The sequence below is a fragment of the Macadamia integrifolia genome, chromosome 7, assembly GCF_013358625.1.
Source record: "Macadamia integrifolia cultivar HAES 741 chromosome 7, SCU_Mint_v3, whole genome shotgun sequence".
In the NCBI taxonomy this organism is placed as follows: Eukaryota; Viridiplantae; Streptophyta; class Magnoliopsida; order Proteales; family Proteaceae; genus Macadamia; species Macadamia integrifolia.
Window position 1 is genome coordinate 27220427 of NC_056563.1, and position 27543 is coordinate 27247969.

The window sequence follows — 27543 nt, forward strand, 5'->3', positions numbered from 1 at the left end:
TCCTGTCATTTATATTCCAATATAAGAATTGACGATGAGTGATCTAATTCATCTTCAAGAAGATTTTGCGTACCTTTAGCCAATTTCTCTCTCAAATTTCTTATGTTTCATTGTAGATGATCTTCACCCACAGAAACAATGATCAACATGCACTCAAACACGCACATGATCCGCTACTCCATTGGAAATTTTTGGTTACTAACAGGATTGAAATTTAAGAAAACGACGGAAAACAATACTCCAATTACTAAAAAGGTTTGAAATTGAAGAAAAAAGAGAGAGAGAGAGAGAGAGAGAGAGAGAGAGAGAGAGAGAGAGAGAGAGAGAGAGACGTGGAGGATACTACTCCATTTGAAAATTTTGGAGATAAAATTGAAAAAAATATATATTTACTTATATATATATAACTAATGAAAATCGGTAATGGTTTATCTTAAGAGATTGTTTTTTGAATGTTCAATTCCAATTCTAATTCCAATTAATGTGAGATAAATGAGGGGAGATGGGTTAATGAGTTGGATTACTATAATATAAAGAGACGTGGAAGATAAAAAAGGAGATATGTGGAAGATAAAAAAAAAATGTGATAATTGGGATACATATCCACGATTTGAAACTCCCCCTAAATAAATGAGATAAAATAGGTTAATAAAATATGAATAATTTTGAATTCCTTAAAAATAGGAAAAAAAAAAAAAAAAAAAGATGTAAAATTTTGAATAAATAAATTAATCGGTAATGGTTTATCTTAAGATATTGTTTTCATAACATTCAATTCCAATTTCAATTAAAATGAGATAAATGAGGGGAGATGGGTTAATGAGTCAGATTTTTTTTTTGTAGAAGGTTAATGAGTCGGATTACTATAATATAAAGAGACGTGGAAGATAAAAAAATATAAAAATAAAAATAAAAATGAGATAATTGGTATACATATCCACGATTTGAAACTCCTCATAAATAAATAAATAAATGAGATAAAATAGGTTAATAAGATCTGAATAATTTGGAATTCCTTAAAAATAGGAAAAACAAAAAAAGATGTAAAATTTTGAATAAATAAATTAACAGAACGTTACTTCTGTAAGGAGGTTGGACACATGGCATCTTTAAACCGTAAAACAAGTTTAAATCATTTACTCGTACGAGTAGATGATCCGCTCTCCGATGAACGGGGTACTTCTCTCATTTCATCGGGTGTGCGGAGGCGTGGACTGAAGAAGGTATAGAACATTAGAATCCCATAAATTTGATTAATTACGAAAACTACCACCATATCTCAAAGTATCGGGTTAAAAAGTCACCATCCAGTGCTTTAGATAATGAGACTTGTGGGGCAGTGGCAAAGGGCAAATATTCGTAAATTCCCAAGTACTCCTGGGGGCATGTTAGTTAATTTTCCACACGGACATTCCTGTAATTATGAGGTGAGGTAGTCCGCGTCAAAAACAGTTGAACCTCCAGTGGCCCCATGCGCAATCAAAGTATGGACAAAGACAAAAAGAAAAGCTTAAACGCCCAAGGCCCAACAGCCCATGAAGCGGCCACAGATCGTCCTTTTCCAAAGGTATAAGAATGGGCACTTGATTGAGATTCCAATCGTAGGTTGAGCATGTCCTCCTCTCCCCTCATATACGATGATAGGGGAGCCCATCCTTTATTGTTGGTCTCTCTCACTCTCGATCTGGTATAGCGAACCATCAATCTATCCAGTCGCCGAACCCACCTGTCACGAGCGCTTCCTGGGGTCACCGTTGAAGTATGCCTGTCTGGCTTTCTTCGTCCAACTGCTGCTATGGCCGCTATGGCCACTGCCACTTTCCTTCCTCGCCAAGCACTTGATATTCCAAACATGCCCTCCTTTTCTTTGGGGATTTTTTTACTTCGTTTTGCAGCAAAGGTCACCTATCGCTATGTTAATTAAATTAGTTAGGGGTATTTTAAGGACGATAAAATAAAGACAGTAAAACGTCGAGAGCATGAGAAGGTGGACCACATAACCTCACCCAGAAGCTGACTGCTTTTCCACGTGTCATGCACTCATGCTTTTAGCATAATTGGTGAATAATTCAAATACTAATACTATAATAAAGCCTTAGCGAGAACCCCCTCCATGTAATCCCCCTTACGTCTTGGTAACATCTAAAAAAAAAATAAAATTTTGCAAGAACCGAAATGGGATTGATTTTCTACCAAAAAGACATGGGATTGAGTTTGTTGTCAGGTTGTGTAGTATACGTTAGCGTTTTCTGTGTCGCTTTCTTTCTCAAGGGTATTTATGTGGTAAAATTTGTTTTCTCAAAAGGGAAAGAATTTCCTAAAAGGCAGTGTAGATCATGTGCCGATGTGAATGTCAATGAAAACATGTAGCAGCATCAACAATGATAGAATTTTCACCTTTTATGAGGCGGGGTCATCATTCTCCACATATCTTGACACTTAGGTCACGTTGTCTTTTAGGCATCGTTTGACAACATTCCGTTTCTATCATTTTTACATTTTCTTGTTCCGTTTCACCCGTTTCTAGAAACAGAAGTCAAAATTTATGCTTATTTATAATTCTAGAAATGACTTTGACAAAACAAATTGGACTTGTTTCGTTGTTTGTAGAAACGAATTTGAGAGAAAAAAAAAAGGATTGTTATACCCGATAAATTTCTCAACTATTTAAACCTAAAAAGAGGCAATTGAACCCTTTCTCCTTTTTGGGCATCTGATGATACTATTGAGTTTTTTAGTAACATTATGTCTACAAAAAAAGTTTCAAAAAATAAGTTTATCAAACACCAAATTTTTTTTTTGTTTTTCGAAAACATGAAAACGTTATCAAATGGTGATTTAGATTTCTTCCACCCAATTCCCCCACCAAAAAAATTAAAAAAAAAAAAAAAGAAAAGAAAAGAAAAAAAAAGAAAAGAAAGAAAAGAAAACGATGTATCCACGATCAAAGAGGAATCGCTTGACCAAGATGATCGATCGATGTCCGTAAGGTATTGAGGAACAGTGGAGTATTATCGACTTTTTACTATATGGGGGTGAATTTCTAAGGAAACTGTTAGCAAACGGCATAGGCATAGGTGCGCACATCAATGAAGTGCGAGAAAATGTTATGATACTGATACATAGGATAAAACGAAGAAGATAAAAAAAAATGGCATGTGGTCAATAAGGACAAAGAGAACGTGGTGGCATCTAATCGATGGAAAAGGAAGAAAAAGTTGATTTTATCTTTTTCAAGGGTGGTGATAATTTGGAACAGACCGCAAAGAACTATGATTGATCCATGTGTAGGACATTATTAGCCTTTACCTGTCTTGTTGTCCTGCAACGAACCCCACTTATCATTCTCATCCTGTCCCCAAGCGCCACCTCAGCATTGACACCGTTCTTCTCTAGCCTTCTGGACTATCATGCCCATTCTATAAGAACTCCAGGTTTAGGTTTGGCCTGGCTGGAGATAGGGATCTGTGTGAAGATATGAATTTGAAATTGAAAATCAACGAATCAAATTGTTTATACCAAAAACTTGAAATTATTTATTAAATTAGTTTAATTTTGATTTTGAAATTGAAATCATGATTTGATTTGATTCTTAAGTTTAAACTGTTAATAAACTATTTAAATAAATCATAAACTGATTAGCATACACGTAGTAAGTTTAAGTCATTCAATCTCAAGTTTACATACATTTTAATAAAAAAAATTAATTTACATCAAACAATTATTAAAAAAAGTAAATAATTATTCATAAAAAATATATATATATATATAACAATAAACAAGTGAATTCAATGTTACAATTTACATCCATTTCACTAAAAACTTTAAAGTAAAGAATTTATTTGAATAAAAAATTAAAAAACATAAGAAAACTATTTAAAATCATTTAAACCGAAACCATTTATAAATGATTTTGATTTTAATATATGAAACCATTTATTAAATGATTGACTCTAGAGTTGTGACTTGTGAGCAGGACCATTGAGCCGCCACAAGGAAATTTCTTACACAATTTTCTCCTTTTATTTTTTGTTCTTTTAGGATATAGTAGATTTAAAAAGTGCCACAAAAGTTAGAGATGAAAAATATGGAGTTGTTCAAGCTAATGGGATTAGCATTACATTTCTCCATCAATAGATAAAAAGAGAGGATCAACAATTTGTTGGAGATGTACCTTAGGCACTTTGTGAGTCAAACAGAGGTAGAGAAGCATTCCAAATTACAAAATGACGAACACTTTAAGCTAAGGAGTCTGCAACAACATTTCCTTGTCTGGAAACATGTTTGAAAACCACTCGAAAGTAATACGATAACAACGAATGACAATCAACAATAGTTAAGATGCTTTCCTTCATGGAGTAAGCTTAAAGGTTAAGAAGATTAATCAATAACCATAAGATTATCACCTTCCACCAAGATATATATCCTCATAACTGTTTAAGACATTGTAATAACCAAACTTGCCAAGCCCCCAAAGCTTCTGTCACATATGGAAAGGTACATCCAACATATTCTGCAATGTTTAGATGGCTACTTGATATATCCATTCCTCTCTATTAATTGCTCAAATGTTTAGATACCCTAATCATAAACTTTATTTATTTAGTATTAGTGTCCTGTGACATCACATGCAGTTTGATGGGTTCATTGATTTCTTTTATATATACTAAAAGCATGGAAAGCCATTCAAAGTGGTTCACGTTAAAGCCAAGAAATTATTTGTTTAGGTAGAAAAAGTTTGAAAGCTTTGGTGCGGGGAAAGTGATCTGATAGAAAGTTAAAACAATTTTTAGGAAAAGAAGATAAGGGGACTATTCTCTCTCTCTCTCTCTCTCTCTCTCTCTCTAGAAATGCTATCCACCTAACCCTTTACTTATATGGTAAGATTCAAAAGGAACACACTTTGATACTTAGATTAGATTGAAAGTCAATAATTTGAGTATTGATTAAGAATAACATACAAGGGTGAGGGAGAGAAAAAATGGGTGGGTTGTCACATGTGAGTCGCCCCCTCCCTTTCAAACGGCTTAACATTTTGATGATATTATTACATACATGAGAAATATTAGCCTCCTCCTTTCCAAAACCTCAAATTCAACATGGGATGTACATTACAATCAAAGAAAAACTAATTAATCTGATGCATTCTTTTTCCTTCATATTGTGTCCCAAGAATGGTATAATCATTGTAAGCAACTCCTTATTAGATAGGAATCCTTTGGTTTTGGGAGTGCTTATGCTAGTGTTCTTCATCTAATAATGGGAGGCTGCGGTCAATTTATGGAACTCCTTAAGATTGTTTTCTGTAATCCTAGATTCCTACTTCACTTTTCAACTACCTCCTATAATGTTAATCCAAGCAGATGAGTAGTGCTTAAAAGTGCCATTACTCCACTCCTACCCATCCACCCCCTCCCCCACCCAAAAAAAAAAAAAGAAGAAGAGAGAGACCTTTTGACAAAAAACCTGATTTCAACTCACAGTTTCAACTGGATTTATGGAAACTCTTCACTTTGGAATGCAGTATAGTGGCCACATCAGCACGAAGCACATGGGATGTTACTGATCCAATGGGTTTCCTGCGGCATAATTTGATAGTGTAAACAAGATCATACTCTAAGAGTGCTTCACATAATATAAATATTGTATATAAAACTTTTCCTTCTAGAGGGAAATGCTATTGATCTCTTAGTGTCCGGAATCTGGATAGCATAAGACCTCATCACAACCTTTTCATTGCTTTCTGATATGTGAAGCACTAAATGCACAAATAATTTCAAAATGACACATCAGATTTGCATAATTTTGAGGCAGTTGGAATCATATAAAACAATTCCATCATCAAACTGATAACAAAAACAAAATCAAAATCAAAATCAAGTCACTCAAAGATTTCTAATTTTATCCTAATTTTAGTGATAAAACACCCTCTTGAATGATGAAGTCATGCATTCAACACCCTGGTTCATACAATTGTATAACATCATTTGAAGTACAGCAATTCATGTACCCCCAGGCCACAACAGAATTAAGAGAATAAAGATTAACTATATAGAAAACTGGAGAAATAGAAATAAAGCAAACGCAAACACAACATACCTATATCAAACTAAATTTTTTTGCTGAGTTTCACTCTTCAATGTTAATGTTTCACTTTTCATTTGGTAAAAAATGAAAAAAAGATCTTTTTCTCTTCTTTCTTTCAATACCCAACTGTTTTCTGTTCCTTCCTTTCAACCAACTTCAACAGTGTTCTCCTTTTCAATTTAACAGTATTCTCCTCTCCTGACATCAGCCTTGTTATGGAGAAGATCATCAACCTAATGTTACGGGATGTAAAAGAAAAAATGAGTGGAAGATTCACACGCTATGAGGAATGCCTTGCTCATCATTGATAACACAGGAATTTCATGCACAACCAGTAGTTACTAGGACCTCCTGGTGTTTCAGTTTGTATCACAGAGACCAACTTGACCGAAACATGAGAGCAGGAACTCTGTCTGTCCCATCCATAACATATACAAAACCAGGCTGAAAGCTGAATCTCTTTCCCGAATTGAAGTTCAAGAAAGCTTCAACCTGGAAATGATCCCGAGCTGATGGGCCTTGGATCATTCCTCCCAAGCTCAAACCCCATCCTAGCTCATCTTCAGGGATATCAGACAGTGTAACAGCCCATTGTAAATATCTAGGGTTTGAGTTCTGCATTTCAACCCAACCTCTGATTCTACTACTCTCATCAAGCTCTGTCTCGAGCATCAAACCAATGGACCCAGTAGGTATATTGTCCTCTGTGTTGGTGGGAACGGATGGAAGAGAAGCTTCAGTAGGCATACCAAGATGGTTATGGCATCTTAAACCACCAACTGGCACAGTAAGGAAACCTAAACCAGTCCACGGACTTTGTGATTTGGGCATTTTGCGAATGCCCAGTAGGGTGAGCGTTGTTCCTTTTGAAAGCTGATAGATTACTTGCCCAAAAGTGCTTAAGAAATGCCTACTTCCTGTAGAATCTGGTTGCATTCCCAATCCAGAAACAAACTCAGCCAAACAAGCAGCAACCTTTGATCTTCTAACCAATAATGCAGCGGCAGCATCATGATATTGATACAAAAGAGGTGGACCCAAAGAGAAATCGGTAAGGCCCCGCCCCTGTTGAGAAGATGAACAATTCCAGGATGAGCCAGACAAGGAAACACTGAAGCACACCAAGATGGAGTTCTACAAGGAAACGTAAGGCAGTACTCGCTGTCTACTACTCAGTACTACTATGATCAAACTGATAACATATTAAAACTATCACCATCCCAAAAGTAAGAGACAGTGCTCATATTCATTAGTCTGGTCTAACTTATCTGCATCACCAGATCTTCTAGACCCAAGTATGGAATGGTCAAATGAGTCAAACCATCTAACTGGTAGCATCTTCCGGATAGTAGAAGTAAACATGAGCAATGATATCAGCAGCAGGAACATTCAATCAGGATCATTGTTTCCAAACTTGGGTTGGATCCATCAAAATCGACCAGATTGGATCAGTATCGGTTGAGACCAATCCGAGTCTTGACTGATCCAATACTGATCCACTGGTATGGATCAAGGGTAAAAAGGTAATAACAATTGATTTTTATTAAAAAGCAGGGGTAATTCTGTCCGATCCAATCAGGATCTGTATCAGTCAAGACCGATCCCGAGTTTTAAAACCTTGATTAGGATCGTTTTCAGTTGGAGATTTGACAATCACGCCTAATTGGCTGAGTCCTCTATTTACACTTCTGGAGTGGACTTGACTGCGTAAGACTACAATACTATTCTGTCATTCCCTTCCAACAAATTAAAGTGGAGACAGTATCCATGTCCTCAAAATACCACTGGACCAAGGTCTGCCCTTATGTCCTCAAACTACAAATATGATTAAGGTCATTACCTGCTGAAAAATACTTGAAGCGATTCCAACATCCCTGCATCGGGCCCCCACTGGAACTAAGACTGCAGAGCACCAATCACTAATATTTGCTGTATACATCACTTTTGCTAAAGAAAGCGTGCTTCCTAAGATGCCACCATTAGAGCCCTGGCCTCTCTGACTGGCCATAAACTCTGCCACAAGAGAATCTTTCTGCCGAATAGTTGCTTCGAAAATGAATCTTGAATCAGTTCCAGTCCTAACTCCTGCTCTATCAACAATGTCACAGGTCTGCTGTTTAATATTATCCACAAGCAGTAATGCGCCAACAACATCCACCTCTCCTTTTACATGGGTACTTGCTTCCTGAAATGGATTTCCCTTGGAAGATTTATAGAAAGAAAGCATTCTCTCAACCTTGTCCTGTCTGTCCCTCAGTTTCATCAGATCAGAAAATGCTTCTCGTTGCAACCGTTTCAAAATCTCAATCTGTAAATAATATAATGGGAAAATTTGTAAAGCTCAATCATAGAACTTGTTGCTACCTATGTAAGAGGCAAAAACATGTCAACAAAAATTTAAAAAATCTAGAGCCATAGAATAATTACCTCCCACAAAGAAGTTTCAAAGTAACACCTCTAATGTTGACCAGACTACAGTAGAAGATTGCTTGCAATAATTTACCAGAATCTGCATTCAGAAAAACATCAGTGTTTATATTATTCTTTTTGTCTTTCCTTGTCTTCATTTTCTCTTTCCAATGGCCCAGATTTGGGTCATCCATCTACCCAAGAAATCAGCTTCAGCAGCACAAAGATGCAACCACCAATGAAACGGTTCAAAGGAATGGAAAACTAATGTGCAGGATCTTCTTGGGTTTATTTCAGCTTGAAAACTATGGTTCGGAGTTTCAGTTTAGAAGGGGCTAAGACAATGGTTCTTGGGTACTTCTGAGGTTATAAATTGGATGGTGTGGATGTAGAGGTTATGCCTAGGGACACTGATAACCTGCTCTGGTCTTTGAAGGTTCAGAAGGTACCGAGTTATGACTTGATACTTTCTCTTGGGATTACCTTTTTGGAATACAAGGCAGGAAGGCTTTGATGAATACAATGAACTAGCATTTAGCTAAAAAGGGACAAGGAGAAAGATTAGAGTGCTTGATTCTGCTCTCAAGTCATGTGGGAATTTGACAGTAGAAGACAGTGGAATGTAGTTTTTCTAAAAGCTTTATAGGCTGCTAATTGGCTTTATATGGGGTAGTTGGCCTTCTGATTGATAAAATTTATAGGCATCCAAAAAGAAAGAAATAAGTAACCACGAATCAATTATGTGTTTGGTCAATTGGTATAAAGTATATGGTTGAAACTGAGGAATGAAAGAATATGCAATATAGATCAATGAATTGTATTGAAGGGAATATCGAAGTAGAACCTGCAAGTGACAAGGCGAGGGAAGGCCAATTGAGATTGTTTGCAAACCATGTGCAATATAGACCGACTGACGTGCTACAGAAACATGATATGATGCAAGTTGGCAGAAAGAAATTTGAAAGAAAAGGGGAGGGAAAAATTGTATTCAGTTAAAGACTTGAAAAAACAAATGGGCATACCCACTGCATGAGGGTCCTGACCAGTGCGGGGTCTGGGGTGGGTCATAATGTACGCAGCCTTACCCCTGCTCATAGTTAGCAATTCGGCCGAATAATTCACGAATTATTCGGCCGAACCGAATTTTAAAGAATTTTATCAAAAATTCGGACCGAATCCGATTTAAAAATAAAATTCTTTAAAATTCGCGACTTTTTCAAAAATGAATATAATTCGCGAATAATTCGGACCGAATCCAAATTAAACCGAATTATTCGGTCCATTTAAACATTATTTTAAAAAAAACCAAAAATAAAAAAATAAAAAAATAAAAACAATTTTTTTAAAAAAAAAACCCCAATAAGATTTTTTGACCGCTTTTTTGACCGAATCCTTAAATTAATCGTCCGAATTATTCCGAATAATTCTCCGTCCGAATAATTCCCGAATCCGAATTTGCTAACTATGGACACGGTTGGGTGTGAAAAGACCCAACTACCCTATGTTGAGTACTTTCACACTCAGTTGTGTCTAGGCGTAATGGGCGTGTGAAGGTAGAGTTCCTTTTTCATATAAAAAAAAGAGGCATAGATTCCTTGTCTGCCTGGCACAGGAAATGCCAAATGTGTGGACCAATGAAAGTGTAGGTGAGAGCATCTTCTGTACAAACGGGAGCAGTATGGACTTTTCATCTCAATCTGTTTGGACGTTTCCACTGTTAGACGGGCTTGGTTCCTTGTTGTGTCTAGGCGTAATAGGTGTGTATGGATAGCGTTCCTTTCCATATCAGAATAAAGGTTGTCCAAACCTCGTCTATCTGACACAAAAAATGCTAAATGTATGGATCAATGAGAGCATAGACAAGAACATCTTCAGTACACATAGGGACACTATGGTCTTTTCATCTCCCCTGTCTGGACGTTTCTACTGCTAGCCGGGCTGGGTCCTTTTCCCAAAAAACAAAAGATAGAATATGAGAAAAATCTAAATGGATTAACTTGTCCTATATATACTAAATTAATATTCTAACTTCCAAGTCCCAATTGGTTGTAAATATCCTCTCTGACTTATACCAAAAATATATATTATATATTTACAGATATATATCCTCTCTGATCGAATCAAACGTTAGATCGCATTGTTCAGGCCTTTGGGGAGTTACTAGGGTTTTATTTTTTTAATTCACAAAGTAATGTTCTAAGGGACTATTAAATTAGCAAGTGTAAATAAATTAAACAAACGAATGAAGCATCCCCCGTATCTTCACCGTCGGATAGAATCTCACCAGATCCAATACGAGACAACTCCAATTTTGATTTTTGAAATTCAGAATAAAAAATATAAATATAACACGTGTCGTTTTATCATTCGGAAATCTCAAACCACGGATCTCGCGGCTCAAGCTTCTCCTGACCCCTTCTTTTACCATATAAACCTCCTTCAAACCCTTCAATCTGGGTTCTTACTTAGTAAGATCATTATCTACTCTCCCTCCACCACCACTACCATATCTCCGGCATCGTCATTTTTTGCTTTTTCCGGCGAGGTTTTCGTTGGAATTTGCTACGTTTCATCTTCGTCACTGATCGAAGGACGGAAATTCAAGATCTATCAGTAGCATTGTTCCATCCCCATAGAAGGTAAGATTTTCTTGTTCTCTTCTTCTCCATCTGTGATTTCAAACGGTCAAGGGAATTTCAAAAACTCTTCTACGGCGATGCTATGCGTTTGAAGTTTTTGAAACAATTTTAAAAAGTAGTTTTTTTTTTTCAAATTTTTAAACAAAAGCAGCACTTTTTGGTCGTCTTCTTTCTCTGTAACTCGAATGGAAAGGTTAGGGACGGCGGTTTTCTTGTAATTTCACCATGGCTAAGCGACCACTGTTACCTTTAGACTGTAACTTCCGCTGCCGGCCGCGGCTACGGCGGAGTTGTTTTAGTGAGACTGGACTTGCTAAGTAGAAGATTGTCCTGTTCTAGCCGGAGTGCAGAACTCCGGCGAGTTCAGGGGTTAAGATTCTGTTTTCAGAGCAAGCTTAATCTGTGTATTACATTCTTTGCTCATGGACAATCTGGTCTAGCAAAAAAATTTCGCATTCTAGTTGCAGAAGCCAAGTAAATCACTTGATTGATAGCCATTTAGCTTGACTGTAAAGCCCCCAAACTATTTAGATTCGGCTTAATCCTTGATGTTTCAGAGCAAGCGAACACAGTGGAGCAATTCTTCTCTTCTAATGGTTTCTTTTTACCTTTTCTTGCTTCTGCTGGAAAGTTTCCTCTGGGTTAGGAACCTTTATCAAAAATGGGTAAAATGTAATCGCTGGTTTTCATCTTCGTCTCGTGAGTTGGCTATTTGGGGGAAATCTTGTTTCGATTCCGTGAATACGTGAGTAATCAGAGATGAATCCTTTCTATGCTGTTTCGAGATCCGCGCTTTCTGTTTCTTATCTGCATCCTCTACGTTTCAGTCGTTTCATCGTCTTCTCCTCCTGGACCTGCTGTACTCTGTAGTTTGTACGATTTGCTTTTAATGCGTTTTCTTGTGGTTGCTTTTATGTCTCATTGATTTGATTCTCTTTACGTTTCCACAGTAAACTGCAGAGACTGAGAACTCCAGGTTGGGATGAAGACGCAAGGTTCCTCTCTTCAGTCATGTCGAGGCCACGCTGGTAGGCCACCATGGCTGCTAGCCACCCTAGCAGGTACGGGCTCTGCCAATTTAGTATTAACCATTCATATGGACCAAATACTCCTTCTAATGCCCAATAATTTTACCAGAAACTACTCTAGGTCTCTGGCCTATGCGATTCCTTGCAGGGCTATTTTGGTAAAATTGCGGAGAGGGAGTAACGAGTATTCGATCAGTAATTAAATCGCACACGCTTTAAAAAAAGTAAAAATAAATAGATAAATCGCATAAGCTGACGTGTCACGTGTAGCGGACTCTAGTCTCCTATACGCTCCTGTTTATGCGTTAAATTATAATATGGGCCACAGTGCCAGATCTATATCCAGATACGGATCCGAGTTCTGTATGGGAATTAAGAAAGAACCCGGATCGTCGGGTAATAGGTGCTATCTTGGTCCCTTTATGTCATACGTTGGAGTTTTCATATCATTTGCCACGTGTCAATTGGGTTGGAAAATGTTTAGTAGTGTCGTAGGGAAGAATCTACTTAGGCCCTAGAGAAGCCAAACATGAAAAAAGAGCTACGGATGTCTGCTGGTGTCAGTTTATTGTCGCAGTTTGTCCGGTTTTTATTGATCTCTTAGTTTAAAATTTGAAATTCGAATATATAGAGCATTGTTACGTATCGGAGAAATCGAAACGTCCTTATTGTAGTACTTAAGATTCTCCTTCTGTTGATGAGACTGATCACTGAGGAGATCAGTCGATAGCGTCTGTTTTGGACTTTTTGCCGACCTTATTTACCGCATAGGGAACGATGAATTTTTGGAGCCACGGAAGCTATCCATATAATGACAATAATACCCTTTCTACATTAGAGGTCCCACACTGAAACAGACTATTGGTCCTGAAAATGACGGTAATACCCTTTTATCTTTGATGGATGGGCCTATGATTTCTGAATCGGTTTAGTGCATTATTGCTGGCCTGTGTAATAATTGAACATTTTATCTAAAAGGGTAGTTTGACAATTGTTGGCATCGATGGCCAGGAGCACTATAATATAAATGGGTTTTTTTCTGTATGCTATTATATAATACTATTACATGATACGAAAAAAAAATAAAAACGGTAAAAGAATCCGTTTTAAATGTGTTTTAAACGTATATCTATTTTTTAAGGGTAAAATAAGAATTTTATTTAAAAAAAACCCATTAATTAAAGTGAAGAGCGAAAATAATATGATACTTGGTTTTTTGTTTTTAACTTTTATACTATCTACAGTAAAAGAAAATCTCATCTTCTGTAGCCCCTTGGGTAAAGGGAAGTTAAAGTTAGCAATATCTTATTTTCTTGTAGTCCATTGGGTTATTTTATTTGGGGATTTCTAGAACTTTTAAAATATTATCATAACAATATCTCATAATCTCTCAAATTGCATGAGTATATTATTCTTTTTTTATTTTGTTTTTTTAAGAAAATTACACGTTTAATATTCATACTATTTGTTTTTGTTTGGTTGCTGTTTTCTGTTTTTTTAACCCCTTTTTTTTTTTTTTCGTATTATTTATCGTTTTTATCTGTTTAAAACTCAGACTATACGTTTCTGTTTTTTTGCTGTTCCGTTTTAACTAACAGAGGCCAGAGTCGGGGACAAGGGGCCAAAACAGTAATTCTAGGTATTCTAAGTGGTTCTCAAGAGATATGTTCTTCCCAAGGCTATGTTGGTCAATTGACATTGAATATTTCTTACGTGGCAGATCTCGAAGAGAAAATGAAAGCTCTTTCTACGAATCACCCTGAAGAAGACAACGCCCATACGTTCGCAGAGCGGGCGGAGTGCTATTACCAAACACGCCCTCAGCTCCTATCACTCCTTCAAGACCTCTACAACGGTTACCTCTCTCTCGCGGATCGTTACTGCCAAACCATCACGAAGAGTCGTCGACACAACAGTAATCAATCTCAAATCTCAACCGTCCATACCGACAGCGAAGATGAATCTTCTACCGTCGGCTACGAAACCCACTTCGACTCTGACGCCGAGAGTTCCCTGTCTTACCAAACCCCACCACCAACACACAAGCCTATCTCCACCGCCGCAGCATCAGATCAAGACGCCTTAATCGCTGAACTTGTAGCCAAGACTATTGATTATGATATCCTCATCAACGAAGCAAGCAACCTTGAACGATTCAACACCGAGTCATCGAGAAAGATTGAGTTACAGAAGAGCTTACTTGAGGTTCTGGAATCGGAACGATTGATTCTCCTTAACGAGAATGCGAGGTTGGGTTACCGAGTCAATGCCTTGGCCGAGGAGAATAAAGGGTTAGCATCAGAAGCTGTGTTTATGAAGAGGAAGGCGAGTGAGTTAGCGAGGTGTATATTGAAGCTGAGAGAGGACCATAGGGTCTGTTTGTTGAGCCGTAAAATTGAAGATCTTCAGAGTCAGATATATGGGCTTGAGAAGAGGAATAAGGAGTATTATGAGATGTTGGTGAGAAGAGAAGAGGAGGAGAAGAAGAGGAATAATAAGAAGGAGATGATGGCTTTGGAGGTTTGTTTTGAGGTTGAGAAGATTAAGTTGGAGAATGAGAAGCTTAAGGAGGAAGCAGCAGTTAATGTCGAGAAGGGACGAGAAGGGGGACGGATGACGTGGAAGCGGGTTTCGAATTCCAGGGTGTGGGAGCGAGTCAAGAAGATTGACTCGTTCATTTGTGGGTCCCAACTCAGGGGAGTTTGAATCTGATGTATTTCTTAAGTGGGTCCCCACCTCGGGGCCACAATTAACTAGGGTGCTCGGTTGTATTGGAAAAAATTTTACGTCTCTGGTATGAGTTAAAAAAGAATTGAATAAGCCTCTACTTTGGCTAAATGGTTTATTGGAAAGGCCGTAAATACCACTATACCACAAGGGTCAACCCCTGGAGGTTCAATCCTTCAAGGCTTGTAATGAGACTTGAGGTATCGGGAAAAATTTAACATATAAATTTTAAAGGAGAAATAACGCAACCCGATGGTTTTGCAAAAACATCCTTTGTAGTGAGTGCAATGGTATGGTTAGCATCAAATGGCCGAGTGAACATCGGGTGTGGTTTTCCATTAGCCTGTGGCACTGATGTATATGTGCTTTATGAGGTAGCATTCTCTTACCGAAACATTGATTAATTTGACTCAATTGGTATGGTGGAAGTGTGAACCAAGAATGTATCAAATGCAATTGATCTGTTGACCAATATTGATATCTTTTTGTGACCAATATTGGATCAATGTATCAAATGCAATTGATCTGTTGACCAATATTGATATCTTTTTGTGACCAATATTGGATCGGTGTCTAAACTAAATTGAAATCGCTTGTCGAAATCTAACCAATCTGTTTGAATCCTAACCACAAAACTGATTAATAAATGGTTATTTTGATTTTAGAACGGAAACTATTTATATCGATTAAAATTTTAATTTATATATTAAGTGAATAATACAACCAAATATGATATGTGGTGTTGAATGTTTGACAATCAAGCAGCATTGTGTAGATAAATTTAATGTAGTAGAGATGAGGATGTTGAAATGGATGAGTGGTAAAACTAAGAAAGATAAAATAATAAATGGTCGTCATATTGGAGTTAATTCAAATACATGATAACTTATGAGAAAGTCATTTGAGATGGTATGGCTATGTTCAACATACATCAATATGAAGGAGTGAACCTGGGAGCAGTAATGATAAGGGTCTTAAGAGAATCCCTCATTAGCACTACATGATTGATTTTTTTTTTTTTTTTTTTTGAGATCAAAACTAAAGAAAATATATATAAAGATTAGATAAAGAATAGAGTTCGCAGATCTCATATCACTTCGTACATGATTGAGTTTTGATCTAGATGCCATATCTACTTCATTTTGTAATTTTCTTTTTGGAAAAGGATGGGTAAGCCCAAGAATAAAATGTGCTAACATTTATTGACCGTTAGATTACATGGATTAAATCTATACCATTGATTAAGTATACTATGTAAATATATATATATATATATCTAATTTAAATCTCATATATTATTATGGAGATTTGTACAAAATACCAAAAAATAGAGACCGACTTTTTTTTTACTCCTCTTCTTCCTCTGCCCGTAAACCATCCCCCACCCTCGGGTTGAAATCGTCTGCAATTCCGATTTTGTACAATTCCATGCAATACCACCTTCAGGTGGTGACACGTGTATTGATACCAATACAATGGTCCAGATCTGGTACAACTAATAAAACATTAAATCAGTGAAAGAGGCATTTAAATCAGATCTGGACCATTGTATTGGTATCAATACACGTGTCACCGCCTGAAGGTGGTATTACACGAAATTGTATGAGATCGGAATTGCAGACAATTTTTTTCCCCCACCCCCTGCAACCAGTCCTGGCCCACCCTGTTCTCCCACCATCTTTGCCCTGCACTACAACCCCAACCTCCCTTATCTGCAGCCCCCTTCTACGAACTTGCAACCCCACACCACCCCTGCAGCCACTCTCACCCTACCACCATTCTTCCTCCTCGCCACGGATGAATGATTGACTCCTCTGGTGCGTTCAATTCAAGCGATCAATCTATTGGTCTCTCTCTCACTCGTAACTCTCTCACATATTGATCTATGCTCAACACTTATTCCAAGAAATTCACATTTCCTGTAACCTCCTCTTCCTTTAATCACAACATGGAATAGCCAGAAATGTGTCTGCTTATCTTCCTTTTCCAACCAAACTAAAATGAAAGAGAAATTGATTAGCTGATGAAGATGGTCATAAAGATGATGAAGTAATCGTCCGCTTCCAAGAAGTTTAAGGTCAAGGTCAAGCCGTTGAAGCTCCAAGGATTCAATCTTAATCTCAATGGATGGGATCATGAATTGGAGCAAAACAAAAAAAAAAAGGGGGAAACAGAGAAGGCGATTGTCTTGGAAATGAAATGGAGAGGCTCCAAGGCTGGATTAGTTCCTCTGCGTCGACACTCATCGAAGCATCGCCGGAATGTCTCAACACTGGTAGTTGTGAAAAGGGGCGAGGAAGATCCAATGGAAAGACGAATTCGAATGCGTGTGTAGCTTTTCCATCTTTCAGAAAGACAATTCCTTCAATCCTTGGAATGTTTCCTTCAATCGGTTTCCTTAAACATTGCAAAGTTAGCGTCGCTCATGGAGCCTCAGATAGAAAGAAAGCTTCCGATCGCTGTACGGGTGGTCGGTGTTTCCAGCGATTCTCAATTTTTATTTTCTCATTTAATTAGAGAAGGCCTTACGTGAGCGAAGCGTAATAACATGGGAGGGGTAGGGGTGATTGTAGGGGTTGGGTGGCGGACGGTTGCAGGGGTGGGGCGGGAGGAGGTGGTGGTGCAGTGTTGGAGGTTTACAGAAGGTGGCTGGGGAAAAGGAAGCGTGGGTGAAAACGATGGGGAAAAGGAGGGGAGAATAGGGTTTTGGCCGGAACTGCTTCACTGGCGGAAGACGGAAGGAGGAAGAAGAAGAAAGAAAGAAAGAAAAAACGAAAAAAGAGGAGGAACAAGAAAGTGGGTTTTGTATTTTGTACAAATCTATATGATTTAAATTGGGTATACATATTTACATATTATATTTAATCTATGTAATCTAACGGTCAATAAATGCTAGCATATTTTATTCTTGGATAACTTGCTAGCTTACCTTTCCCTTACCATTTTTTTAATATAATTTTTTTGACCATTTGAGACTCATGTTTGAGTTTGAATTAGATGCCAAACTAATTGATTCGGTGGGGGCTTGGTGGGTGGGGATCAAAGATTTAAAACTCATGCAAGTATTGATACTAATAGATACCAATATGATTCGATATTGATACTAAGATCTGTGGCTGGATTGGGGAAGGAACGATAGAAGAAGAATAGAATAGTTTGTCTATTGCTTTTTTTTTTTTTGTTTGAACGCTACTTGTTTGCATGAGTTTATGCTTAGATATAGGCAGGCTCGAAAAGATTGTGATGTGAAATAATCTAGAGGGGTGGTGAATAGGTTATACTAGTGGAATTTTAATTCTTTTCGAAATAATGTCCCAAGCGTGATTGTAAATAAGAAATGCAGAAAAAAATAGAATAAACACAATCACACAACACTGAGAATTATAGTGGTTCGATTCAACCTGAGTCTAGTCCACTCCTTATAAGAGTCTTCTTGTAAGGTATTCTACTAACTTTCTCTTTCAATACAGTTGATAGGGAAGAAACATTTACACTCTTTTTACGGATAAGAGTATCCTTACAAATCCCCTTTACATACTGAGAGACAAATTTACAATCTTTTCAGGATAAAATGATCCTTACACAATCCTAAGTACAGTCTAGGATTTGCAAAACAGTAAAGTAGATAGTGGAATAAGAGGGTTACCTTTGGTATGGTGCAAATGATGAATATGAAATGAAATTATGCACCTTATAAGTCTTATCTTTAGCTTTGATTTGCACAATGAAAATATGGAAGACTTTTAATGGAGATTTGAGCTTTTCCTTGTAAAACAGTGAAGACCAAGTCGCCCAAATAAATAGAATGTCTTTTTGACTTTGAATGCTCACAATAGTGCTCTTAATGCTTAGACTTAATTTTTAATTAATTAAAAGCATCTTAGGTATTTATAGGTGAGCTTAGAAGAGTATTTTAGTCAGCAAATCAGGCTCTAATGGTTATATTCTAGGTCCACCGGTCGACCGCAGGGTCCACTTCCTGATACCAACTCTAAGGTTGCCCAAAATGCCCTTGAATCTAGTCATTGTGTTTTTCACACAATATCTCTAGAACATATATTTCTTAATATGTTCTACACTACCTATGGACATGCTTGGTCAAGGGATGTCCTAAGGTAATTCTAGTATGATGATATGCAATGCATGGTGTGCGTGTACATATACATATAGAGTGTATAATTTACAAAGAGTATACTAGACTATCCTAGGGTCTTCATCTTGATATGATTCTTGGAGTTTTTATCATCACTTGATGCTTCCATTTTTGCACTTCATCATCTAAGTCTTCATCTTGTCATGAAGCTTCCACTCTTGGTCTTCGTGTTTTGACTTGATACTCCGAATATGCATAGCTTGAGATATCTTCTTGTACTAGTTACCACTTAGCACACACAGTTAAAACTATTGTTTGTTTGTTATTACCAAAACAATTATAGGGGCTTGGGTATGTTCCCAACAATCTCCCCCTTTTTGGTGATGACAAACAAACATAAGAAATGACAGCAAAGATATATAACATTTTAAATGCAAGGCAGTCATGACATGTCCACAAGCAGGATATCCACATATCAAGTAATAATTTCAAAATTTCAAGACTTCCCCTTTTGTTAACAACAAAAAATGTGAAAGAGACATGTGCATTAAAACCATAAAAACATTCTCCCCTTGAATTTATGCCAGGGAAAAAAAATCAACATCCTCATATCATGTAAAGCATCATATAACCAAACATTTAAAATTATAAAGTAGACATTAATAGCATAAAGCAAGTTCATCACATAGAATACCACATAGATAATTTAAAAGAGTTCCAGCTCATCAATAAAACATAGTTTATCACATTAAATAGAACTTATAAAAGATTAGTGCTTCTTCTATTCTTCATTCTTCATTTTTAGCTGCATCTTCATCTTCTTCTTGGAGCAATTTCAGGATGGCATCTTGCTTCTACTCGAGCTTCTCTAGTCGAGGTAAGGATTTGGGTTCCAAGCTTTTCAATGTCAGCAACAGTTGCAAAGGCATGCGAGGACTCACTGCCTTGCCCTTCTTCTGGCAGGTGGTACTCAGCAGCAGTGCCCTTTGAGGCAGTGGTCTTCTTAGGGAGAAGATGCATCTGGCGAACTGTTGAGTTGTATATTTCTTGGGAAAGAGGCTCAAAAGATTCATCCGAGAAGTCTACATTAAAATACTCCAACACTTGACAGATTAGCCATCCATGGGAAGATTTCCCGTTCTGGAGCTTGTCCCCATGGGCAATCATGGTCATGAAGATGATGTAGGGAAGGTTAACACTCACGGATTCACATACACAGTAGGTGAGGTAGGCATAGAAAGGAGAGACCTCATCTCTGTGACTGCCTTTGGGAAGAATATTGTAGGAGATGATGAGGTTCACGATTCTCCCCAAATCAGTAAGTTCTGTTGCCTTGTTCTTGTGAGTGTTAGCATAGTTCTTCATAATGCTAGAGTATATGGTATCAATGTCCATGAACTACTTAATATAAGTCTTTGGATGGTAGAATCTAAGGTTGTCTTCTACAGAGACATCAAGGATTTCCCCCAAGATTTGAATATCTAGGTCAACATGGACTCCTTTCACATAGGAGTGAATCTGGAGGTCTTCCTCCTCACCAAACATGGTAAGATTGAAATAGAACATTTTAACTAGATGTTGGTAGCATTTGGTCTCTAGTTTGAGGATATTCCCCCATCCTAGGGCATCAAAATGCTCCTTGACAGCATACCTAGTGAGAGATTCGATTTTCTGGTAAACTGTATGATAAGAAACACTTACAACAGTTTCTTGAAATTCTCAAATTGTAACCCGTTCTATGTTAGAATGAGTTCAAGAAAATTGATAGAGGTTTTCTCTAATTCAATCTTTTTTGGATTTAAAATTATTCCATGTTGTTGGAATAATTTGCTTAAGATGTTCTTGATGTTCTTCCTTAGTAGAAGAGAAAACAAGAATATCATCAATATATACAGTTACAAAAATTAGATCTCCAAATATAGAGTCCATCCATCTTTGGAAAATTTGAGGGATGTATTAAGACCAAAAGACATAACCGTCCATTGATAATGTTTATTAAATGGGACACTAAAAGCTATGAATGGTTTACTTTCGTCAGTCAATTTGATTTGCCAAAACACTGATTTGCAGTCAAATTTGCTAAAATATTTAGCGGTTTTGGTCTTATGAATAAGAACATCTTTTCTTGGGATGAAGTATCCATCGGAAATAATGTTTTGATTAAGCCTCTTATAGTTGATTATGTACGGGTTTTTCTTCTGACTTGTTCAGCATGGTTGCGTACCATAAATGCTAGACTAGTGTAAGGACTTGTTGATGGTTCAATTAATTCGAGTTCTTGTAACTCTTTTAATTGAATATCAAATTCTTCAATATCATCTTCAAAATATATAATTGGTTTTACTCTAATGATCTTTAGTGGATCATCGAGTTGAATATGACAAAATCTTGGGCTTTTATCCTTTAACTTTAATGGGTTGTCACTAAAGTTATTCGATAACTCCTAGTAGAGCCAATGAGTGGGTTCTAAAATTCTAATAATTGGTTTTGGTTTAAAACCTTTCTCAATGAAAAAACTGTGTTGAGGGAGAATTGGTATCATAACCTCAGTAGAGATTAAAGTTATTTTTACAGAATTATGTAAAACTGTTAAAGGAAGATGATTTTGTAAAAAGGTATTTCCAAGAATAAAATCATCATGCATGAAGGGAAAACAAAGAATTTTGGGAATAATAAATTGTATATTATCCAAATAAATTGGAACTTTATGAGCTTTGTACTCTAAAGTAACCAAAGGTCCTGTGACACCATGGATATAGATTGGTTTTTCTATCTTTTCCCAATAATGTTCAGGGATTACATTCCATTAACAAATAGCATGTGTTGCTCCTGTGTCAATGAGGACGTCAAGGCTATATTTTTCAAATTGTGGGAAGTTAAAGAAACCTTTTACATAAATATGTTTATTTTCTAGATTTAATGACAGTATGATTTCTTCTTTTTCTCATTTGTTGTCTTCCAACTCATATTTATGATAAGAAAGCATATTTGATTCGGCTTCAAATTGGGCATTTGAGTATTTAAAAGACTGCGTGGGATTGTACCTTCTAAAAAGTTGAGGATTATAAGGATGATATTCAGAAATTTAATTCCTTCCTTGGATAAGAGATGATGAAGAAGATCCTTCACCGGGGGTAGAAAAGGAAAATCTTCTTTTGAGATATAGAGTATCTCCAGAAGTCAAGATATCATAGGTTTGGGGAATTCTTGGCGGTGCTTAAGGTTTTAGTAGGATGTGTGTCAAAAGCCAGTTTTCTGGGATCTTTAAGTCATGTTAATTTAAGAGCCTAGGTTCTAATTCTGTTTCATATGCACGAGGTTCAAAGATCTCAACTATTATTTTATCAACTGGTTGTAGCTTTGTATAAGTCATATTAGTAAGTTCATGAATACATTTCCATGAGACCGTAAGATTATGACTATTAGTTCTTCTTTCAAAATTTTGAGTTTTAATCTTCAGAACTACTGAATCACAAACTGCAAAGTTTGTGATAGAGATAAAATAGTTTCGTTTGATTTTGAACCAAATATGGCCATGTACCATATTAGACTCCATTCCTCCTATGAGAGCTTTTACAGGATTTTTTATAAATCTTTTATCAAAAAGGGCAGCAATAATTGATACGTCCATTCCCTGCCTAAATAAAGATGTACTTTCAAGTTGTATTAAACCTATATGAGTATATCACAGTTAAGGGTGTTTCTTCTTCAATCTTTTTATTTGATTAATGTTAAAAATCAGAAATTCTAATGTATTTTCATTAGCTCTCCAAATAGTGGTGTTTCCACTGGCTTGATAAAAAAATCTGGTGGTATAGAGATTTAATTTTGAGGATTTGTATATCTCAGAATGAGAAAGTTTTTTATGTTTGTTAAAACAAGATAGTAAACAAAAATCATTGATGGTAACATCTTCTCTAACATGGTCAGAGAAAGCAACAAAGTTTTGTTCCTGTTGTGGAACTTGTTGCAATGCTGCTTCTTTAGAGAGTTGAGAAGCAGTGGTAGAGTGCATCATCAAAATAAATTCGACATCTCAATCAGAACAAGCAGAAATCGAAGCAATTTCTAATTCATAAAGTGTGTCTTCAGAATCAGAATCTCTGTTTCAAAAATGATATCAAATTTGTTTTGTTCCAAAAATTTTATCATTTTTTTACGATTATTTTTCTTGTTAGGACATTCATTTGCAAAATGGCCCAATTCATTACAAATGAAGCAACGACAATCTTTTTTAGATTTACATTGTCTTGTGGATTTGGGTTTTGTAAGTTGTTTACGTACAAAATGCCTGTTTGAAAATTTATTTTTTGGTTGAAACCTATTTTTTCAAGGCTTATTTTTTCCATTAAAATTTTTTAATTATCTTATACCCTCTTAAAGGTTTATAATGAGAAAGTGGTTTACCAAACTCATAATTGGCAGAATAATATCTTCGACATAAAGTTGGGTTAACTTTATGTTTAATTGCCTTAGCTACTTTAGCTTTGAGGCAGTTGTCAATAATAATGCGAAAAACGAAATTGATTTGATTTCCTAAGGTACCTGAACTTCCTGAACTTGTAAGATATTCAAAATACTTTTTTACACATAATTCATCCCAATGTGGTTGTAGTTTTGGGAAGAATTGTTGTAGCCAATGATTAGAATATGTGCCATCTAACAGATGATAATAATGCATGTATGCTTTTGCAAAGTCTTCAAAAGCATTCATGTCATGAAGCTTTAATTTTGTTAAATTAAAACTTATATCATCTATAAAGGTATCAGTGGGTCTAGTACCACAAAATTTTGTTTTTATAATTTTAGTAAATTTTTGAAGGATGTCTTCCCAGCTAGCAAAGTTAGCTAGAAGGTCAGCCTTCTTAGCTCTTCTTGCGTCTATGTTTTGGTATTCTCGAATAAATAGAACATCTCCTTATAAGCTTCCTGCAATGTATCCAAAGAATTTTTTTTAGACCATAAATTCTTGTGATTGGTTATCATTATACCAAAAGTTTGTACCCAATCATCAATTGCTGATTCATAGTCTTTAAAAGGGTATATGGGTCAGGTTAAGATAGGTTCCTCCTGACGGAATATTGGTCTTGTTTAAGTCATCTCTTCTTTGGTAGAAAGATATGGGAGTTGGATCATCTTCTTCTTTGGTAGTGAAGATGTTGTTATCTTCAAAATGAGTTCGAGCTCCATATTGAGGGGCAAACTCAGGATCTTTTTCAAAATGATCATCGGAAGAAATTTTCCATTTCAATTTAGAGCTAGACTCAAGTTGGTCTGCAAATAGCTCTTCATTTTCATCTGAAGACTCATCCATTGTTTCAGACTTATCTGATTGATGATTTGTGATGGCTTGGATGTCAGTCTCAGATTCATCATCACTAAACAACATATATGCATGTTCTCTAAAAACTTATTCGTGTTCAATATAGAAAACTTGCATCATGTTTAAAAGTTTTTTTTGTTCAGTTGGGTTTGAAGACTCTTTATATATATATTTCCAATGATCTAAGACTTCCTTCTAGTAAGGATAATCATAGTTTTGATTGTTTGGTTGGACTATTGGATTGTTAATCATTGATATAATGACAAATTTTGAACGAGCAGTAAATGATGGATCCGTTTTTGCTCTAGGTCCGAACCTGTCTATTTTTTTATATATTTTGTTAAAAGAAAAATAAGAAAAGTACATTAAACTATTTAAAGTGCTGCTAATAGATACTAAGGTAGGGTCAGAATAAAAACTATGATTATATTTTTCTTGTATGCTTGAAGCACAAGGGAAAGCAGAAGGATTCATAACTTCTGATTAAATCTGTAATTCTGATATCTAAGACCATCTCTTTCTTACTGATCTGCCAACAACCAAGCTCTTTTTCAAATGGCAACTTGCCAAAATTAGAGCCAAAAGGTAGATACGAAAGAAATGTATGGGTTTTGAATTAGTAGATGTAACTAGAAAATGTACCCTTCTATACACTTTTTTTTTAATGAGAGTAAGGAAAATATCAAAACAAAATTAACAAAAAGTTTTAAAGAGACTTACACAGAGAACTACTAAACAAACACACTTTGCTATTAGAATAATAGAAAGTACAGTAGAAAACATAGTTACTTACTTTGTTGCTGTCCATAGATCGGAAGCTAACAGAAGCTATCCACGTAGGAGATATATTAGACGATCTGTTAAAGATCGAAGGTAATCTGCACTAACCAATAGCCTTGATATGAGAATCAGGTGATCCTCTTAGCTATCTAACTATGGGTGAAGCTGAAGAGCCACAATGATCTTGGGAAGAAGGTGAGAGATCTTGTAGATCTAGTGTTTGAGGGGAGTTTAGGCTAGGGTTTTGAAAGAGAAAGAGTCACCCTAAGGTTCTAAGGGATTTGGGATTTTTAAAATGAAGAAAAGAACCCAAAATTTGAGTTTTAAAGAGAGCCAAAATCATGTTTTTCAGCGGCGGCAGTCAACCAGAAGATGGCAGTGGTCGATCGATAAGCATTCGGCCAATGGCAGTCGACCAGAGGTTCAAGGGTTGGACTCTACAAAAACTACCAGAAATTCCCAAAAAATGTGATTTTTGAAGGGGGTTTTGGGTCCGATTTCTCTAGTGGTTTGAATATAAATTAGAAGGGACTTCTTCTCCACCTAAATGTGTTACAAATCCCAAGCTCCTTCCTTAAGGAGCAAAATCTTTCTTCACCTAGAGGTTTGGTGAAGATGTCTGTGAGTTGTTTCTCTGTTTCGATGTACTCAAGAGAGACATCGTCATTCTGAATGATATCTCACAGAAAGTGATGTCAAATGTCTATGTGCTTTTCCCTTGAGTGCAAGATAGAATTTTTACTCAAGTTATTGGCACTGGTGTTATCGCACATAATTGGATATGATTCGAACTTCACTCCAAGGTCTTGAAGTGTTTGCTTCATCCAAAGGATTTGGGCACAACACCTACCAACTGCGACATATTCGGCTTCGATGGTGGATAAAACAACGGAGTTTTGCTTCTTGGTAAACCAAGAAACAAGGCAAAAGTTAAGAAAATGATAGGTACCGCTGGTACTTTTTTTGTCAATATGGCAGTCCGCAAAGTCAGCATCTGAGAAACTGACTAAGTCAAAAAGTTGATTTTTGGGATACCATAATCCTACATCATACATGCTTTTCAATTATTTAAAAATTGTTTTAATAGCAGTGAGGTGTGATTTCTTAGGATCAGCTTAAAATCGAGTAAATGCACATACACTGTACATTATGTTTGGTCTACTTTCTGTTAGATATAGAAGGCTCCCAATTATACATCTATATCTAGTAACATCCTCAAAAATACCATCTTTATCCTTGGTGAGTTTCAAGGATGAACTCATCAAAGTGTCTGAAGATTTTTTACTGTTAATGTCAAACTTCTTTAGAAGCTCCTTGGTGTACTTACTTTGGTTTATAAAAATACCATTATCAGTTTGTTTAATCTGAATTCTGAAGAAGAAATTCAATTTTCCCATCATACTCATTTTCAATTCATTGCTCATCTTTTTACTAAAATCAGTACACATGTTCTCATTGGTTGAGCCAAAGATGATATCATCTACATAAATTTGAACAATGAGTATGTCTTCTTTCTTGTTCTTCACAAACAAGGTGGTATCAATCCTCCCCCTTGAGAAGCCACTTTCTATTAAGAAAATACTCAATTTCTCATACCAAGCTCTAAGAGCATGTTTGATTCCATAGAGGGCTTTCTCAAGTCTAAAGACATGGTTTGGAAATTTTGAGTTTTCAAAACCAGGGGGTTGAGCTACATATACCTATTCTTGAATGTAATCATTCAAGAAGGCACTTTTTACATCCATTTGATATAGTTTACAATTCTTATGGCATACAAAAATAAGTAGCATTCTTATGGATTCTAGTCTTGCTACAGGGGCATATGTTTCATCATAATCTATTCCTTCTTGTTGATTATAACCTTTGGCTACTAATCTGGCCTTGTTCCTCACTATGTTTTCATTTTCATCGAGTTTGTTTCGAAACACCCACTTGGCATCAATAATGGTGTGATGGTCAGGTTTGGGACAAGTTCCCATACTTTGCTTCTTTCAAACTGGTGAAACTCTTCTTGCATTGCAACAATCCAATCACTATCTTTCGATGCTTCTTCTATGTTCTTAGGTTCAATCTTTGAGATAAATGCAGTATGGTTCCATATCTCACGAGATTTAGATCTAGTTTGAATTTCTTCATCCAGATCCCCTATTATATTTTCCAAGGGATGGTTCCTATGGGGGAATGATATCCTTAGGTATGATTTCTACCTTTCCAACAGCCTTTTCTACTTGTTTTTCCTTAGGTTTTTCAAGAGAAATATCATTCACTTTATTCTTTATCTCATCAAGAGTAGCATCATCATCATCAACAAGAGATTTATTCAAGTTATTAGGCAATGATTCATCAAATCTAACATCCAAAAAGTCTTCAACCATTAATGACTTTTTATTAAAGATCATATATGCTCTACTATTGAGAGAATATCCTAAGAATATTATTTCATCAGATTTAGCATCA

The 27543-nt window shown here is 36.3% G+C and overlaps 3 protein-coding genes across 3 annotated transcripts in view; 1 reads left to right on the forward strand and 2 right to left on the reverse strand.

The window, feature by feature from the left end:
• LOC122084864 (protein MID1-COMPLEMENTING ACTIVITY 1-like) overlaps positions 1-1854 on the reverse strand; it is a 14925-nt gene extending 13071 nt beyond the window's left edge. Inside the window, exon 1 of the mRNA XM_042653285.1 lies at positions 1699-1854. Coding sequence (XP_042509219.1) covers positions 1699-1854 — 156 coding nt within the window. The remainder of the gene's footprint in view (positions 1-1698) is intronic.
• A 4246-nt stretch (positions 1855-6100) lies between these two features.
• LOC122083706 lies at positions 6101-9554 on the reverse strand. The gene is made up of 3 exons (XM_042651590.1): positions 8515-9554; positions 7928-8395; positions 6101-7152 (listed from the first exon to the last, which is right to left on the reverse strand). The coding sequence occupies exons 2-3, from the start codon at positions 8348-8350 to the stop codon at positions 6457-6459; spliced, it is 1119 nt and encodes a 372-aa protein (XP_042507524.1). The 5' UTR covers positions 8351-8395; positions 8515-9554; the 3' UTR covers positions 6101-6456.
• A 1392-nt stretch (positions 9555-10946) lies between these two features.
• LOC122083255 (kinase-interacting family protein-like) lies at positions 10947-14980 on the forward strand. The gene is made up of 3 exons (XM_042651002.1): positions 10947-11135; positions 12086-12196; positions 13884-14980. Exons 2-3 carry the CDS (start codon positions 12118-12120, stop codon positions 14867-14869), a joined length of 1065 nt encoding a protein of 354 aa, XP_042506936.1. The 5' UTR covers positions 10947-11135; positions 12086-12117; the 3' UTR covers positions 14870-14980.
• The last annotated feature ends 12563 nt before the right edge of the window (positions 14981-27543 follow it).

Bases quoted from the DNA above. Each gene is read 5' to 3' on its own strand.
- LOC122083706 (XM_042651590.1), bottom strand. From the start codon at position 8,350: ATGAAACTGAGGGACAGACAGGACAAGGTTGAGAGAATGCTTTCTTTC. The intron at 7,153-7,927 runs GTAATGACCTTA...TCTTCTCAACAG, and splicing joins CTTCAAGTATTTTTCAGCAG to GGGCGGGGCCTTACCGATTT.
- LOC122083255 (XM_042651002.1), top strand. From the start codon at position 12,118: ATGAAGACGCAAGGTTCCTCTCTTCAGTCATGTCGAGGCCACGCTGGT. The intron at 12,197-13,883 runs GTACGGGCTCTG...CTTACGTGGCAG, and splicing joins GCTGCTAGCCACCCTAGCAG to ATCTCGAAGAGAAAATGAAA.